At 41.9% G+C, this 19,226-nt stretch overlaps 1 protein-coding gene across 2 annotated transcripts in view; it reads left to right on the top strand.

Moving 5' to 3' along the window:
- NLN (neurolysin) overlaps nucleotides 1–19,226 on the top strand; it is a 226,441-nt gene that overhangs the window by 73,458 nt on the left and 133,757 nt on the right. For both annotated transcript variants that reach the window (XM_029576052.1, XM_029576061.1), the window contains 2 exons: nucleotides 6,494–6,601; nucleotides 18,904–19,006. In XM_029576052.1, the coding sequence (XP_029431912.1) occupies nucleotides 6,494–6,601; nucleotides 18,904–19,006 (211 nt within the window). The remainder of the gene's footprint in view (nucleotides 1–6,493; nucleotides 6,602–18,903; nucleotides 19,007–19,226) is intronic.

The raw sequence follows: 19,226 nt of genomic DNA, 5'->3' as shown, positions 1-19,226 counted from the left end.
CTCCTTGTGTTTGTCAATATTCTGGCTGCCGTGTTTTGGACCATCTGAAGAGGTTTGGTGTGAGACTTGGGGAGACCTAATAAGATAGAGTTACAGTAGTCTATCTTAGATAAGATTATTGCTTGCAGAACTGTTCTGTAATCGTGAAAATGGAAGAGGGGTTTTATTCTTTTCAGGACATGTAGTTTATCAAAACAGTCCTTAGTTGTTTGGTTAATAAATGATTTTAGGTTTAAACGGTTATCAATAATAACTCCTAAGTCTCTTGCTTGTGAAATGTGAAGGTTGGCTGGAGAATTCCTAGTGATTTTGCTGTTTCCAGGGGATATAAGAAGGAGTTCGCTTTTTGAAGAGTTTAGTATTAAGTTTAAGCTGGTAAGGAGGCAGTTGATTTCTTGAAGGCAGTTTTCCCAAAATTCAAGTGTTTTTGTGATGGATTCTTTAAGGGGGATCACGATCTGGACATCGTCAGCGTATAAGTGTTTTAGGTTCAGTTTGGTTAACAGCTGGCAAAGTGGAAAAAGGTAGATGTTGAAGAGCATGGGGGATAGGGAGGAACCCTGGGGAACTCCTAGGGAGGAAAGGTAATGGTGAGATTCTTTATTGTAGATTTTAACCTTGTAGCCTCTGTTCCCAAGGAATGTGTTGAACCAGGCCAGCGCAGTTCCTGTTATGCCAATGTTTGCCAGCTGGTTTAGGAGGATGGAGTGGTTAACGGTGTCAAATGCTGCCGAGAGGTCCAGGAGAATCAGTAAAAAGGAATGACCTTTATCGAGGCCCATGATGAGGTAGTCTGTCAGGGAAATGAGTAGTGATTCAGTACTTAATGCTTTTCGGAATCCATATTGGGTGGGGAACAGAATTTTGTGATCTTCTAAATAATGCGATAGTTGTGTATTAACTAGTTTTTCCATGACCTTGGCTATGAATGGAAGGTTGGAGATCGGGTGGAAGCTGTTGGGGTCTTTAGGATCCAAATTCGGTTTCTTTAGGAGTGGTTTGATGGAGGCTAGTTTAAGATCGTCTGGATAGATTCCCTGGATTAAAAAACAGTTAATGATGTCAGCCAGTGATTTGGCGATGGTGTCGGGGATTAGAAGTAGCAGTTTGGACGGGATTTGGTCAAAGGGATGTGAAGAAGGTTTCATTTTCTTCAATACTGCTTGGATTTCTAAGGTTGTGATAGGTTCAAAGGATTGGAGAGAAATGTATTTGACAGGGTGGTGGTAAGTACTGGAAGGCGAGATGGCATTGGGAGTAAGCTGTGTTAGGAGTTTAGCGACTTTATTATGGAAGAAGAGTGCCAACTCTTCTGCTTTTGCTTGAGCTTGGTTAAATGGAATATCGGGAGCATTGGTTTGAGTTAAATTGGAAAGTATGCAAAGAGGGCTTTCGAGTTGAAGATGAGATCATGTATCTTATGAGCATAGAAGTCCCTTTTTGCTTTTAAAGTGGAGCTCTTGTAGAGGTGAAGGGCGAGTAGGCAGAGAGGGTGGTGGGGGATGGTACTTTACGCCATTTACTTTCTTTCTTTAAATTTAAATTTCTTTAAATCATGTTTTGGGAAATTCATTATTCTAAGATTTAAATATTTGAATGAATTCTCCAAAACTTCTAATTTTTGTCATAAAATATCTCTGCACGGGTGAACTTCTGCTGCCAAACTTCCAAATTATCAAGCCTCTTCTCTATTTGATGAACTTTTACGTCCGTATTTGACATAGAGGTTTCGATATTCCTAAATCTGTGGTTCGAGTCCATTGTTATCTTTGTAAGATTTAATACTGATAGCTCCAGGGCTTTTATGGCATCCCAAAGTGTATCCATAGTTATTTCAACTGGTTTTACCAAATGTAATAAAGAAGTCTCTTGTATTCCTGGTTCCATTTTCCCCAGTGTGACTGAGTTTCCTTCTCCTTTCTCTTGAAAATCATTTTGCAATTTTAAGAAATCAGATGTAATTTGAAGAGGTGGAGGAGGAGTACTTGGGGCACCGGAACTCAAGGTAGTTTCGGTCAGGGAGGATGGCATTTGCTCAGTGCCTCCTCCAGCGACCTGTTGCACCGGTTCTAAACCTGTTATTGGGGTAAAAAAGGTTGGGATCCGAGGCTGAGAAGGTTCAAGTACAGGGGATGACGTTGACATCTCCCTGACTTTTGCCTTTCGTTTGGTATGAGGTATTTTATATTGTAGAAGATTATCTATATGCCATGGGACCCTCCTTATTAGCCCTACTCAATGTGTTAAAATGATAACTTCATAAGAGGAGGCTTCTGGGAGAGGGATACAACAGTCTCATAGGTACTCACTTTTAATTCTTGAGCTCTTCAGGATAACTTGAAAAGTTCACTTGTAGTTTCTTTCAAAAGTATTTTCGCTGGAACAAAGCCGCGTGCCCCTTTGGCACGCGTGGCTTTGGCGACGGCGCTGCGCCGCAGGGCGTCGATTTTTGAGCTCAGTAAATCCCACCTCTTTGACGTCAGTGATACGCAAGTCCTGCTCCTCAGCTGTTCTTTCAAATCCTAAATGGCTCCGTCAAGCGCCAAGGAAATTAAAATGCAAGGTAATGAGCCCCTCCAACAGTGATCCCTCCCACCTCCACCTCCCAGTATTGATCTTTTTGTTGACTGCTTGCAACCCAAGGTGGGGAGTGCTTTTTGTTCCCAGCATGAATCTAGTTTAATCAAATATGCCTACTTCTTCTAGAGGAAAGTGTGGACTGTAGGGGAAACAACTATTACAAATAGATATAGGAATAAATAAAAATATGGGAGGGCTAAATGAAGCATTGCATTAGTACCTGTTTAGACTGTCAGTTTCTAACCAGCTAAGATTTGGTGGCCCTTGCCTACTTGGAAATAGACTTTTATTTATTTGGTTTATAAATATTATAAATGAATAATTATTGTATTGTTTGTTTTTACTATCTGCTTGTTTATTATTTGAATTTTATTTATTTATTTATTTTATTTATTTGAGTTTTTTCTATACCGGCATTCGCGAAGGGAATCGCATCATGCCGGTTTACAATTAACAAGGAGTGACAACAATAAAATGATAAAAACATTAACAAGTGCTAAAAGAAAAGAAAAAAATTGCAGTTACAATAAAACAGGGACATAATACAACTTGGAACAGAGGAAAAGGCGATAGTAATTTAACATTGGAAAATAAATTGGTAAGCCTACCAATTTAAAAGAGATTGTAAAATTGATGGGTTGTCAAAATTGTTGATTATCCTGTAGGGTGATCTGAGTTAATTAAATTGATTTTAGGTTCAATTATTGTCTGGAAAGGCTTTCATAAATAACCAGGTTTTAAGTCTTTTTCTAAAAGTTGGAAGGCAGGGTTCCTGTCTCAGGTCTGGAGGGATGGAGTTCCACAAGGTAGGTCCTGCTGTAGAGAATGCCCTGTCTCTAAGAGTCATATGGTGAAAGGTTTTGGCAGGAGGAACCTGTAGTGAATGTAGGACTCTCTGATTGGTCTGGCAGAGGTATGTTTTTTAAATGGGATTTGGAGGTTAAGCGGAGAGAGTTGATGGAAAGCTTTGTAGATGGTGGTAATAGACTTATATAAGATTCTATAGTGAACTGGCAGCCAATGCAAGTCTTTGAGGATCGGAGTTATGTGTTCTCTTCTTCTTGTGTTTGTTAATATTCTGGCCGCGGTGTTCTGGACCATCTGAAGGGGTTTGGTGTGAGAAGACGGGAGACCCAATAGAATGGAATTGCAATAATCTAACTTAGAGAAGATTATTGATTGCAAGACTGTCCTGTAGTCGTGGGAGTGGAAAGGTGGTTTAATTCTTTTTAAGACGTGCAGTTTATGAAAGCAGTCTTTAGTAGTTTGATTAACAAAAGATTTTAGATTTAGTCGATTATCAATGATGGCTCCTAAGTCTCTTACTTGTGATGTTTTAAAGCCGGTTGGTGGATTTGAGGCGAGGTTACTGTTTTCAGGAGAAATTATGAGAAGTTCGGTTTTTGAAGAATTCAGGATTAGATTTAGACTGGATAGGAGGTTGTCAATTTTTTGAAGGCAATTTCCCCAGATTTTTATGGTTCTTGTGAGGGATTCTTTGATAGGGATGATAATCTGGACGTCATCTGCGTATAGATAGTATTTGAGGTTCAGTTTAGTTAATAGTTGACATAAGGGGAGGAGGTAAATGTTAAAGAGCATGGGAGAAAGAGAGGAGCCCTGCGGAACTCCTAGCGTGGAAGGATAAAACTGAGATTCTTTGTTATGTATTTTGACTTTGTATCCTCTGTTTCCCAAGAATGATTTGAACCAGGCCAGTGCAGAGCCTGTTATTCCGATGTTCGCTAGTTGATTTAGGAGGAGTGAGTGGTTAACAGTATCAAAGGCGGCCGATAGGTCGAGGAGTATCAGCAGGTAGGCATGACCTTTGTCGAGGCCCATGATGATGTAATCTTCTGTTTGTTATGTTTATGTTACTGTTTGGCTATATTTTTTATTTATACATTGTAAACCGCTGTGATTGATTCAGAATAATGGTATATAAATATTACAAATAAATAGTCCACCTTTCAGGTACTTCAAATCAGATTCCATTCACAGGTATTGTAGATATTTCCCTATCCCCAGAAGGCTTACATTTTAAAGGCCTCATTTACTAAGCATTTTTCCCATAGACAAAGAATAGGAGAAAAGCCTTAGTAAATCAGACCCTAAGTTTGTACTTGAGGCAATGGAAGGTGAAGTGATCTGCCCAAGGTTATTTATTTATTTATTTAACATGTTTTGTATACCGTCATTCGGTTTCGCCATCATAACGGTTTACAGTAGTCCCATCAGTTAAACAAAACGTTGAATGTTTTATTACACTCATTATAGGTAAAAGGTCTCTCTTCTGTTTAAACTTTCCTGCGTGAGATTAATGTAAACTTAGCAAGGAAGGTTTTCCTCCACTTGGGACTCCAGTGTGGACTTTCTGGTGTGGTGAGAGGTCGGACTCCCTAATGTACATTTTCCACATTCAGTACATGAGAATGGTCTGTCTCCTGTGTGGATTTTCTGTTACGAGATTACAAGGAGTGGCAGCAGGATTTGAACCCTGGCTTTCCTGATGCATAGCTTGATGCTCTGACCACTAGACCTCCATGCTACATTTGTCCACATCAGAATAAACATCCTGATAATTGGCACTAATTGACAACCTTGCTTGATGTTTTGAACAGAAGTTCCAAGGACTGAAGGGCTTAAAAAATCTCACTGTCCACTCACCCCTCAATATGGTTCATTCAGAACAGGATGGAGGCTCATTACATGCACCTTGCATGTTGCACACATATATTGAGAATGGCAGTGTTAACTTTTGGTGCTCTGCAGAATGCTTCCTCGGACCACTGCGCTCACCTTCTCAGCCTGGCCCCCGATGGCAAGGCCCGATACCAGTAGCCCTCCAACGCGGCAAGATGACCACTACCTGCCTCTGACCATTGACTGGACTTCAGATATGACAGACCGCTGTCTGTCTCTATTACCCAGACCTCCTATATGCCTGACGGCCTCCTTACAACCCTAGCTGACCACGGACATACCCTTCGGCCATCAGCAGAAAGCTCACCTAAGTCTTGCTGGCCCCGGCACCCAAAGGCTTTACCCGAGGAGAATGAGGGCTGGTATAGATGAAGGTCCTGACTTGTCTCTGTCTTGGCTGGGTCCGCCTGCCAACTGTGGGAACCTGCAGGGCTCCATCCTGCCTCGGCCCAAGGGTCCAGAGATACAACAGGCAGTTTTCATTGTTATAAATCCAGCATCTCTCATGATGGCTAAACTCATTAAAAATTTGAAAAGAGCCAGGAGATTTAAAAAAAACGAAGGCTAGCAAATCACAGTTGAAAATAGTAGGAGCCTTCTGCATGCCATAGGTGAACAGAATCATTTACTGTTTCTTTTAACTCTCAGGAGCTTCCTCAGAACATTCTCTGTCGTTGTCCCTAATGTAACCAACATTTTTCCTTAGCATCCAAAAAGGTAGCTTTGCCTTGCCTTATGCTATACCATTTGGATGTTAACTGCATGTGCCAGCCAGGGTGTTTATAAAATGTCTTTCAGTGGTTGCTGCTCTCCAAAAAGAGCAATATATTGATTTTTCCATATGTGGACAATTGACTCATATCTCTTTAAGAAGCTCATTCCTCCACGCTTCATATTATGAATACCATCCAAACTAGAATTCATCATCAATTTCCAAAATCCAATTTGGAACCAGCTCATATAACAGACTTCATAGGAGCCTGCCTTAATACCACACAAGGAAAAGCATTTCTCCCTCTGCAGAGCACTTTTTAGTATACAATTTAGATTTGGAATAGCATCTACCTTGTAGTGAGCAATGATGCACTTGGGCTCTTCCACTATGATCTTACTATCTGCATCTGTGAATGAGAAAAACTTTATCAAAAAGTGTTTTAAGAATTTACCAAAGCAGTGTAATGGTGACAGTTTGTACCATTTATAATTTCAGCAAACATGTGATCCTGAACATATGCATCCTGAAGTTAAACGATACTTGGAGAAGTCTGTTCAGCTGGGAAAGCGGAATGGCCTCCATCTTCCTAAAGAAGTACAGAGTGTGAGTATTTGCTTTTTAATGGAAAAAAGTGTGACTTGCAAGTCACAGGAAATAATGCTTGACAGTGTTTGTAGCTGTAAATCCAAATAGACATATCTCAGATGTGTTAGGAATCTTCTGATGGAATGCCCACTGAGTAATGCATACGTAAAGGTATCACCACATAACCTGGACTGCGTTATTAAATTTATAAAATGGTTATGGGGCTGGGGAAGTGAGTTGTGGTAAGGAGGCCAGGCCAGATCATGGTTGTAAAGGGGTGGTTGACCAAATGCTCAGTCTTGGTTGGGGGGGGGGGGGGGGGGGGCGCGGGCAGAGCGGAAAGGGGAGAGTAGTGCCTTGTTAAAGAAAGCAAGCCCCTATGTTCACAGCTTTCCCTCCTAGTCATTCCACATGCCCTACAAACAGTTCTGTACTCCCCCTTCCCCCACTTTAAAACAGAAGCTCATGAGAACTGAGGAGTAGCAGCTGAAGAGATGTGGTGCATTGTGCTTTCTTAGCCTTCCCGTTGCCTGAGCTGCTGCTGGAATAGGAGGAGAGAGAACAGGAGGGATGGCAACTGGTAGAGAGGAAGATAAAGAAAATGGATGGAAGAAGGAGGAATGATGAGAGGAAGAAAAGAGAGGAGATGAGCGAGACAGGAGATTGTGGGAAGAGATTAGAGGAGATGGGGAACAGAGGGGAAATGAAGAGAGAGGTGCTGAAGAGAGAGAGAGAGAAATGATGGTTAGGGGAAGAGGAGATAGGCATCAGAGCTGGCACAAGATATACATGGAATAAGCAGTTGCTTAGGGCCCTGAGCAGCTCAAGGGGGACTCATTTTTTTCTTATTTCCCCATAGACCTCTGCTTTTTCTTGCCTCCCTCTTTCTCTCTACTTAGAACCCCAGTGGGCTAGCACTGCCACTGATGGATGTAATGGGAGGAAAAATGTGAGAGGTGAAGGGAGAGCAGTAGGAAAAAGTCAAGAGAGAGAGATATGGAGAGCTTAAATGGAGAGAGGGTCAGATGAAACTGAGAGGCAGGAAAGAGATCTTAAAGAGGAGATGGAAGGGTGAGGTATAGGACACAATAGGAAATGGAAGAGAAAGAAGGTGAGAAGGTGAGAAGGTTAAGGGGGGAATGGAGTGGTGAAAGATGGGAGAAGATGAGAGAAAGGACTAGTGAAACCGAGAGGGCAAGGAATGCTACAGATATCTTTGTCATTATTGATATAACACCTTAACAGCTATAGACAAGCCATGTTGAGGAGAAGAGTAGAGAGAGAGGCTAGGTTGTGGTGACAGATGGAAGAAGATGAGAGAAAACTGGACTAGAAAAAGAAAGAAATTGGAGAGGCAGGTGCACTGAGAAGAGAGAAAGTGAACAGGAAGGAAAGGAAGACATGAAAATGAGAAAAGTTGGAAAAGTAAAAAAAGGAATGAAGAGTCAGTCTTTTCCCTCTTTGAATGAATAAATAGGATAAATAAAAAGATATAGAGAGTGGTTGGAAGGAAGTTAGTTTTAAATTTGTTTATAATTGTTTTTTCTATACAGATACAAAAGAGATTGAATTAGCACAAGTTTGAAACTTGCAAGCAGGCCAAGATTTAGACATAGGCAGCGGCCTAGAGCAACACATTTTGAAGGCATCAAATGTCCAGGCCGAAGAGAAGCCTGCTTCTCCTTGCTTTGGGGCCATGTGCTGGCAGAGCTTCAAAGGTCGTGACCAAGGCATTCTGCCAATGGGCACCAAAATGATAAATTCATGTGAGCAGTAGTGCCAATCATCAAGATTTCAAACCTGGCTATTGTCTATTCCCACTTCTTTCATATAAATTCATAACTCAGTGAACTAGAAATGGCTGAGCAGCAGTCAGGCTAAAAACTCTTAGAGGGTAATTTTTAATAGTCTGTGTAAATCGGTATGTCTAAAGTTACAACAGTATTTTATAAATTGTTTGGTGGGAGCTGCACAGTTTATAAAATACTGCATGTTTCTGTCCTGAAAGTATGGGCAAATGTTTCAGTATGCTAGTATATTTGTATTGTGGGGAAATGGATACTTTTTTCTGCCCATTTTATAAAAGTACATGCATATATTTTATATGTGCAGTTGTAATGTGCGCATAATAACCTTAAGTTATATAAGGAATCATATTTTATTAAGAATGCACATACTCTGCTTATGAATATACTTGTGCGCGAGCTTTCAAATCCTGCCCCAGAAAACAATGCCTCTATATTACCCCCCCTTTGTTTTTTCCTTTCGCGTTTATGCACATCACTGCTAGTATGCTCTTACTTTGGGCTTTTGCAAAATACTACTTATGCCCATACATGCTGCTTATGCACGTAACTTCCAAGTGTCAATTTGTAAATGTTTTGAAAATTCTTTTAAGGAGTTTCCTCGGAAAATATAGATATCAACAGGGGAACAGCTTTGCAGCTGGACGTGATTGTCCAAGAACGGGAAAGGTGGTTGAGAAAGGCACTTTTTTTTTGTTTTAAGTAGCTGGGAAGCTGTTGTGAGGATTGAGGTTAAAGTCATAATGAAATTGGCTCAACTTTTGTTTTGACTCTGAATCAGTTCACCTATCAAAATTCTTGGCTTTCCCACCACTATATTAAATTTTTAGGTTTATTCTGTCTGTTGATTTGACTAGTAGGTCTTTCTGAGCTCTGAGAGAACACTTTTGGTGTCAGCACCATCCAGTGACATCACTCCCTTGTATGGTTGAATTCAGTCCTGCTTGACCATGGAAAAAGTATATATACCACAGTCAGAATGTAAATTTGTATATGAAACTGTCCATCACACATAGCAACAAGGCTTTTATTCTCATACGCCTCTATACTTGTGCCTACAACTGAAAGAACAACCTCAAATTGTAAATTGTGTGAGAGGAGACTGCTCTAAATGCAAGCATAAAATGTCCAGCCTGGATTTCCATGATTCTTGCCTCCACTGCCTGGGCCCCTCTCATGAAGTGGGTGATTGCATAGCCTATAGACAGATGTCCTCTCGAGCTCTCTCATACAGTGATATTAAATTTAAATCCCATTTATCCTCCCTGAGCACAAGAAGGAAAAGGAATCATCCCCATTGGTTCCAAGGACTTTGAAGAGTCACCATATTAAGTCTCCTTTGGCATGCATGAAGTTGGTGCCATCATCCTACGGAGTCTGTGTCTTTGAACCATCATCATTGAATGCCCCAGCTTCTGAAGCCGAAACCTTTTGGTGATGAAGCAGCAGCTACTCGGCATGGAAATTCTATATCTAAAACTCCTGCTGAGAAAAACCCTCTTAGTACCAGCGTTAGACAACAGCAAGGCAGACTACATCCTAGGGAAAAGACCCTAACAAGATTCACTCAGAAATCAGGATCCAATTTTTTACTACAAAACTTCAAAGCTTTTCCAGCTTGGGGGGGAAACTTCAGTTTTTTCATCCTTGTGGTTTCTCGTTACCTCAGACTGATGAATTCTCAAAATAACTAAATAGGGCTTTTGCCTAAACTTTCAAAGTGTACCTCGCTCACTCCACTGAACACTCATTCACTTCTCCTGGAGCAACTTCAGATCCTGCAACAGGAAATAGTCTCCAATATGTAACCAATATGATAAAACTAGTCCCAATAATGAAAGACAAGTCATGATATTCAAAATTTCTTAATCCTGAAAAAGTCAGGAGGCCTTTGTCCTATTCTGGACTTTAGAAATGTAAACATATCTCAAGGGAAAAATTCAAAATGAATTGACTAGGCACTATCCTTCCCCACCTGGAAATCAAAGACTGGCTGATGACCCTGGATCTGAAGGATGCTTACACACACATTTCTATTCATGTTGATCACAGGAAGTATCTACGATTCACTGTAGCAGGGCAGTATGATCAGTAATGTGTACTTCTTTTGGACTGGCTGCAGTACTGAGAGTACTCTCAAAATGCCTGGCAGTGGTAGCAGCCCATGTCAGGAAGTTGAGCAGATCCTGTCAGGAAGCAAACCTGGCAACTTCCTACACTCTCCCTACACCTCTCATTAAAGTTTGTTCTCAGTTTTCAGAAATCCAATCTGATTCCATCTTGTCAATTGGTCTTCATAGGAGTGTACTTGGATATCATAAAAGTAAAAGCTTTTTTTTCACTTCAAAGAATGTGTATTCTAACTTGCAAAGTTTTGGTCTTTTTCTACCTAGACATTAGTATCAAACAGGGCCTTCATGGAAGTGTTAGGCCACATGACAGCCACAGTTCATGTGATGCCCTTCTCACATCTACATATAAGACAAGCTCAATGTCATTTGAAACTTTGCTGGAACAAGCATTTACAACCAGTAACTCACAAGATATCTATCCAGGCTTCTCATCATTGAGATGGTAGACTCAACCTTCAAATCTTTTAGCCATCAATCTTTTTATCATCCGCAAGCTCGATGAATTTTAACTACAGATACTTCTAACCGTGGTTGGGGAGCACATTTCAACATTCTTTGCTGTTCAGGGATGTGGTGCACACATATAGTAACAATGGCAGAAAAAGACCAAATGATCCATCCATTCTGCCCAGCAAGTTTCTTATGGTATTAACTGCCACTCCATGCAGGTTATCCCTATGTCTCTGTTAAAGATAGTAACTGCCGTTGTGTGCAAAGGTTGCACATATATCTTCTGGAACTAAGTGCCATTTTCAAGGCTCTTCTAGTATTTGAGCCATGGCTAAAGGAAGCAATAGTTCAAATCCAAACAAACAATCAAGTAGCAATGTAGTACATCAACAAGTGAGGTGGAACAGGATCCTCAAAGCTATAAAAAGAAACATGTAAGATATGGAACTCGGCAAGTCCAAGAAAAATATTCCTCAATGCCATTCACCTCCCAGGTAAAGACAATGTCTTAGCAGATTCATTGAGTCATCGTCTTCAACCAGACAAATGATTGCTCCACACCCAACACAGCACAATTTCACTTTTGACTCTAGAGAGCTCTCCAAGTAGACCTCTTTGTAGCTCCATTCAACCACAAACTCGCTCTCTATAGCCTGATGAGACTGGCACCTGACTTTCACAGATTAAGAACTAATGTATGCATTTCCATCAGTATCACTAATTTCTAAGATGATTTCTAATTAATAAAGGACAAAAGGGAGATGATTCTAGTAGCCTTCTTTTGACTATGGTTTCCATGGCTTCAACGTCTAGCCATTGTGCAGTCAGTATATCTGCAAATATTCCAAAATCTTTTAACACAAGACAGTAGGACAATTATTCACCACATCTCTGGAACTCACGGCATGGATTTTTTTTTGGTATATTATTTTTATTGGAGTTTTCTTGAACAAAACATGACAGCCAAAACATAGAAAAAGTAATGTACATAACATGGCATTACAGTATCACATCACTTCAGACCTGCGCATGAAATTAGAATTAACCATAAAGCTCAGGACTTGCACAGGGTAGCCTATAAAGTACAGTGCATACCAAATCGTGGAAGTGAAGCCGAAAAGCCATTTGAATCCATTAATCCTTGGGCATTTCCGCTGGAAATACAATGTGGGGAAACAGAGTAAAACACATCATGAACTGGAAACAGATGTGCAGCATATAGTAATCATAGTACTAACAATAAAGTTTGATTATCAAGTAGAATCCAGTGCAAGAGACTTCCATGCAGTAACCCACAATACATACACCAAAAAAGATAGGATACCATAGGTGAACATACAAGAACATGTAAAAATTACCTTCCAACTCCCTTTCCCCTCCCCCCCCCCCCCCCCCGGTATGTTGACCGTTCTTTGAGTGGTGTGAAGTCAAATTTGAACTAACCAAGGAAAGAAAAAACAAAGCTCCAATCTAGAAGCAACTATGAGACAAAGGGTGATAAACTAAGGTGTGGTAGAAGTCAAGAAACTGAGGTAAGTCAGGTCGGAGGCCATGTGGCATATGGTAATTATGGACATATAAATGAGCCCTGTCTCTAGACTGAAATAAATCAGGTGTTAATTTTACTGCCACCTGGCTCCTCATCAGAAAGCAAAGGACTAGGTTTTAAATACTGCAAAAAAGGAGCCCAAACCTTAGCATCATCCGCTGTTTTTGAGGGATGTTGGTGGGACAAACTGTAAAGCTCATGTGTACATAGGCGCAGCATATGTTTAAACCAAAGATCATGAGTGGGGGAATGATCCTCCATCCAATGAATTAAAATTACTTTTTTTCCCGACCACCGCCACCTTAGCTATAAACAGGGTCATGGTCTCAGTGGTGGTGACCCCCCCGGGTGGTGCAACTCCAAACAGCCACCAAATAGGGTCCAGAGTAATATTACATTGCCATATAGACACGCAAAACGATTGTATATCTCGCCAGAATTGTTGTATACATTTACATTCCCAAAAAACATGATAATAGGAGCCTATGGACTCTCCGCACTTTTTACAGGTAGGCAAGGCACAGATCTTAAGTTTATAAGCCAACGCTGGGGGAATGAACCTCTGCCATAAAAATTTATACTCTGTTTCCCTGAGGTCTTCATTGATCGTAATAGACTGAACATAGGGGAAAGCCCGCATGAAAACTTTATATGTGATCGTGAATGCAGACCACTGAGTCCATTTGTGGAAGAGCACCTGCAAAGGTTTAGTCACTGAGCAGCAAACCTCCAACTCCTTGTAAAAAAGGGAAATTTTGGGACCTTTCAGAGAGGTACAAGAAAACAGTGCCCATAAAGCGTTAGTGCTACTGAGCATCTGCCAGTGTTTGGAATAAGTCTGCATGAGATGTCGAATTTGCAAAAAAGCATAGAAATCCTCACGAGGAATCACAAATTGGGTCTGCAGGTCGTTAAAGCTGTATAAATTTCCCGTTTGTGGGTGGATTAATTGATATAAGTACTTAAGGCCCTTGTCCTCCCATCGCAAAAAAGGGGAAGCCCTCATTCCTGGTGGAAAAAGAGGGTTATTAACCAGGGTTAACAAGGGTGTCACCCCGAGAGGCTGTTTAAGTTTATTGCAAAGTCGGGCCCACGTTTTCCTAAAAGTCATTACAAAAATATGGTCCTTTAAGTATAAAGGGAGTTGTCGCATGTCCATATGCAAGAGGCAATTTAAAGAGGTTACCCCATACCAGGCAGTGAGGAGGTGATTAGGTACATAATGAGAGGTGTCAAAGATCCAGTCCCGAAGAAAGCGTAAGTTACACGCTACATTATATTGGCCTAGGTTTGGGCAACCCAGCCCCCTATTTGAATAGGGGTTTGTAAGATACGAAGAGGGATACGGGATTTCTTTCCCCCCCCCCCCCCCATAAAAATTGTCTAAGAATTTTATCTATGCAGTGAAGGTCGCGGGAAGAAAGACAGATGGGTAACATTTGTAGAATATATAGCCATTTAGGCAGGATGATCATTTGGAAAAGGTGTATTCGGCCTCTTAGGGACAATTGTAGTTTCTGCCATCTTGACAGAGTCTCTTGAGTGTATTTTACTTTTGGGGCGATATTTATGTGGTATAAAGTGTCAAGAAAAACCGGGATCCTAACTCCCAAATATTTAAAGCCATTGGTAGCCCATCTAAGCAGAAAATCACCCTGCCAGGTAGATTGAACATTGTTCGTGATGTCCATAGCTTCGGACTTGTCCCTATTAATTTTAAGCCCCGCAAAAGAGCCAAACCTTTCTTGAAGAGATAGAAGGGTCCCAGAGAGGTGGCGGGGTTTGTCAGAAACACTAGGACATCATCGGCAAAAACCGCTACTTTAAACCTATGATGTGCCCTTTCAAAACCCCGCACCTCCTTGTCTGCCATAATCGTACGCAATAATGGGTCTATGTTAAGGATATACAGGAGTGGTGAGAGCGGACACCCCTTCTGAACATACATTATTCACTATGATACTAGATATAGGTTTTACATATAACAGTTGTAGATATTTTAGAAACACACCTTCAAACCCATATTTATGCAGCACTGAGAACATATATGGCCTTCCCTGTTGATTGTAACTTTGACTTATTCCTACCTATTGTTTTCTTTCGTTTACTTGAATTGTTACTCCAGTTATACCCTTGTTAAATGTAAACCGATCCGATATGGTTATTTACTATGAAGGTCGGTATAAAAAACTGTTAAATAAATAAATAAATGATACCCTGTCAAAAGCCTTCTCAGAGTCGAAGCCTTTGGCCATTGCTGGGGTACCCTGTTGTTGGCAAAACATCATAGCTGATATACTGTATTTTTCGCTGCATAAGACGCACCTGACCATAAGACGCACCTAGGATTCAGAGGGGGAAAATTTAAAAAAAAAATAATTTTGTGCTAAACCGGCTCTGTACCCGGGTGTCTGTGCATCTTATGGAGCAAATTAGGGGAGTGCATAACTTTTTTTTTTCCTCCCCATTTTGTTTTCAGGTCTGAGGAGGGCCATTTCGGTCCACTCCCCAGATCAGAAAACGTTTATCTTTCTCTGGGAATACCCCCCCCCATAAAAAAAACCCCATCCCAACCCTTTAAATTAATTAACAACCCCCCCACCCTTCTGACCCCCCTCCAAGACCTGCCAAATTAATTTACAACCCCCACCTTCCTGACCCCCCCCCCCCCAAGACCTGCCAAACGTCCCTGGTGGTCCAGCGGGGGTCCAGGAGCGGTCCGGGAGCGATTTCCTGGACTTGGGCCATCGGCTGCCAGTAATCAAAATGGCGCCGACGGCCCTTTGCCCTTACTATGTCACTGGGGCCGCACAGTTACCAAGGGGTCGTCCGACTTTATTTCCAAATTTAAAATAATTATGGTGAGCTACCTGTAATGTAGAACTCGCCCATGCATGAAGTACAGTGTTAAGCTGACTAAGGACACTAAAATAGGTCGTCTTGTTGTCCTCTGTGGGGGGTTGCAACATGATATGACAGGCATGGCGTATAAGGGAGTCTAGATATAAAATCTCCTTGTTTATACGTTTATGCCGTGCACTAACATAACCAGTAATCTCTCCCCTGATAACCGCTTTTCCTGCTTCCCAGTATAACTGGGGATCAGTAGTATGCTTGGCATTGTGTTTAGCATAATCCAACCATTTTTCCCGTAAAAAACGTTGAAAATCCGTGTCCCCTCACAGAGAATGAGGGAACTTCCAAAGAGTTGCTCCCGCTCTATTTGATCCTAATCTTAAAGAGATAGAGACAGGAGAATGGTCAGAAATAACCGGTGTTTCAATATTGGCTGTAAGGGCAATAGGGAAAGCCTCTTCAGCCAGGAGTATATAATCAATTCTGGAAAAAGACCCATGCGGGTGAGAATAAAAGGTAAACTCTTTTTCCATGGGGTGTAGAATTCTCCATATGTCATTAAGCCTCAGCTGTTTGGCAATGTAGTCAACCCCCATCCCTTGTTTCCCAGTACGGGAGCCCCCTTGGGTCGATCTATCTAAGGTGCCATCTGCCACGCAATTAAAGTCTCCTGCCACAAGGAGCAAACCTGTTCTATGGGTCAGGACCAACCTTATGAAATCTTTTAGATATCGTGGGTTCGTAGTGGGAGTGTACATGTTGCAAATAGTAACTAGCGTTCCCCGCCAACGTCCCATCACCAACACGCATCTGGATCTACCACTGATTTTTCCAAAACAAAATCGGTAGATTTGCTAATAATCGCTACTCCAGCCTTCCGATGCAGTGCCTCTGCAAAAATGCAATCCCCCACCCAATCTTGCTTTAATTTAATGCTTTCTTGGGCATTTAAATGGGTTTCTTGAAGACACATTATGTCACCCTTCAGCCTTTTCAAATGGGTAAGAACTTTTTTTATGTTTGATGGGGGAACCTAACCCATGAACAGTCCAAGAGATAAGCTTCGTCATTTAAGTGTACAGAGAATGTGAAGTAATTGAATATAAATGGAATGCGTCTGCAAGGAAGGAGATCCCAGCGTCCCCTTCCCTTGAATAAGTTGCGTTCTGCAAAATTCCCAATCAGGTTCCGGAGCCCATTTCTCATGTCCCAATGACACACATACCTGCATTTCTTCCACCATCCACATACACCAAACCACATACCACCACAACACAACCCACAAAACCCAAGTAACCCCCCTCACAAACCCTACCCCATCCCCCCTCCCCCTCCCCCTCCCCCCTATCCACCCTAAACTCCCCATAACTATTGACAAACAACCTGTCCCCCTTCCACTTATCAGGGGTACAGTCAAGAGGGCACGCTTAAAGAGCGTTCGGGTGCTCTGCCCCTGCAAATATTCAAGAGTCCTATGCTTGTAAAAAATATCAGTGAAAAAGAAAGAAAAATAGAAGAAACTTCCAGATGCAGGTCCACTCCCTGGCACAGCTCCATCGAATCATCGAGGCCCACAGTCAGGGGGTGCTGAGACTCTCACGTTCAAATTAAAGCTTCACTGTCTAAACAGCGGTTTGACAGGTACATAACTCGCCCATCAGGGACTGAAAAAGTCCACGTGCATCCCCCTCTGACCATTGTAAAGCTAGAGCCCAGAGCGGTTAGGCTAGCTGTTCTGTGGAAGAGCGCTCAGGAAGAGGAAAAATATTAAACAAAAACAGGAACATTTAATTAAGTCAGGTCTCCCAACCCGGGCCAAAGAGAGAGTGTCCGCAACGAGACATCAGCCACTTAGGTTGCTCATGCACCAGCACTTCCCGCTGCTCAAAGTTAGGCCTCTGTGTGAGGCGGGAGTGCTCAGCCACTTGGAGATTGTAAAAATTTCTGTGTTGCTTCTGGGTCGGTAAAACTGTGCATCTTCCCTTCTCGCCAGATCTTAAGTACAGCGGGGTACTGAAGGGCAAATTTAATTTTCTGCTCGAACAATTTAGAGCATACCGACGAGAATTTTTTCCGCTGCTGCGACACAAGGACTGAGTAGTTCTATGTGATCCTTATCTTATGGCCCTGGTAGAGAACCTCGGGGCATTTTCGGTAAGCAAGCCAAATATGTTGTTTTACCGCAGAGTTCAAAATCTTGGCAATCGCAATTCTTGGCCGCGTGTCAGAGGGCCTGCGAATCCCCAGTTTATGCGCTCTTTCGACTCGATGTTCCCCTTTGAGATCCACCAGACCCACTGCTTCCGGTAACCAGGTTTCCAAAAAATCCCCCAGGCCTTTTTCATCCAATACCTCCGGCAAGCCCAGAAAGTGGAGATTATCCTGCCTAAGTCTGTTTTCTAAATCATCCAACTTTTCTTGGCAACTCTGTAAAGCGGTCGAGTGAGAGCTGACAGTAACATCCATCGCGGCCGCCCAGTCCTCTATGTCTGCCACCCTCCCTTCCAGCTGGTCAATTCGCAGGCTCAGCTCTAATAGTGCCGATTTTACCTCATTTAGTTGTTGGGCTATCCCGGCCAGCTTGACATCCAAAGTGGCATTCAGAGTTTGTTGTAAGACATCCACAGTTAAGGGCATCCCCGACGATGGCCCAGGCTCGCCGGTGCTCGCCGCCATTTTGGGATCCGCGGGCTTCAGCTTGTCCTTGTCATTTTTTTCCTCCTCTGGAAGCCATCGATGGCGAAGATTTGTTCATAAAATGAACAATCGACATGGGCTTGGATGTAAGCAGTAGTTTAATGCTCAAGTTTGCTTTAAAAGGTGAGCGATGCCGGTAGATGCAGGAGCACAGCACCCAGAGCTGAGGGAGAGCACGTCCTCCCTAGCACATAGCCCCATGTGACCCCACAGCATGGATTTTAAAAGCAATGTAATGTAAGCTATGCCCCTACCTTTAGAAGTAAAGGAAGTTATTCTCACAACAAGAAAACCTGACACTAGATGCCCTATAACTTTAAATGGAAAAGGTTTTCTATTTAGTGTACATTACAAAAGGAGAAGCCATTCAATTGCTCAATTTCAGCCCTTCTACAATATCTTCTCAATCTCTCCAAATCAGGATAGAGAACTAAGTCCGTCAGAATGCGTGTCCAAAACGCGCGTCCAATCACGGGTTAACATTGCGCTCCACCGGAGCGCCTGATTGTTAGGTTGCACCCTCAGCTCGGGAATCCGTACTTGTGTGGCTGAATTTAGTCCTGCTTGTCCTCGGAAAAAGCAAAGTTGCTTGCTTTAGACAGCAGGACAAGTAAGCAGTACTATTCCACCCTCCTCCCCGTAGAGTTGAAGCTTAGCTTGTGAAATGACTGAGGAGGAATCAGAAAGATTTCTAGGTCTTTCTGAACTCCAAAAGAGCAAGTTCCATGTCTGTACTATCCAGTGACATTGCTTATTTGTGTGGCTGAATTATCCTGCTGTCTACAGAGAACACTTGTTAAAGGTATGCAACTTTGCTTTCTTCATTTACAGGAAATCAAATCAATAAAGAAAGAAATTGGTGAACTTTGTATAGACTTCAATAAAAATCTGAATGAGGAAAACACATTTCTTACCTTTTCTAAGGATGAACTTGGTAAGTATGCTTTATTTTTATAAAACTGTATTTCTGACCTATTTGAAAATTTTCATGGTCATTTATGTTCATAAAACACAAATTTATGAGGATTCATGGGATATAAAATTGCATGTGGATTATGCATGTAAATGTAGGCATAAAATTGGATTATATGCATAACATGCACACACAAAATAGGTTTTGCAGGGGGTGGAGTTGGTTCAGCATTGTGATTTAT

Source organism: Rhinatrema bivittatum, chromosome 1, assembly GCF_901001135.1.
Source record: "Rhinatrema bivittatum chromosome 1, aRhiBiv1.1, whole genome shotgun sequence".
Classification (NCBI taxonomy): domain Eukaryota; kingdom Metazoa; phylum Chordata; class Amphibia; order Gymnophiona; family Rhinatrematidae; genus Rhinatrema; species Rhinatrema bivittatum.
The sequence above is the reverse complement of the archived record's forward strand: the minus strand, read 5'-3'. Positions and strand labels throughout refer to the sequence as shown.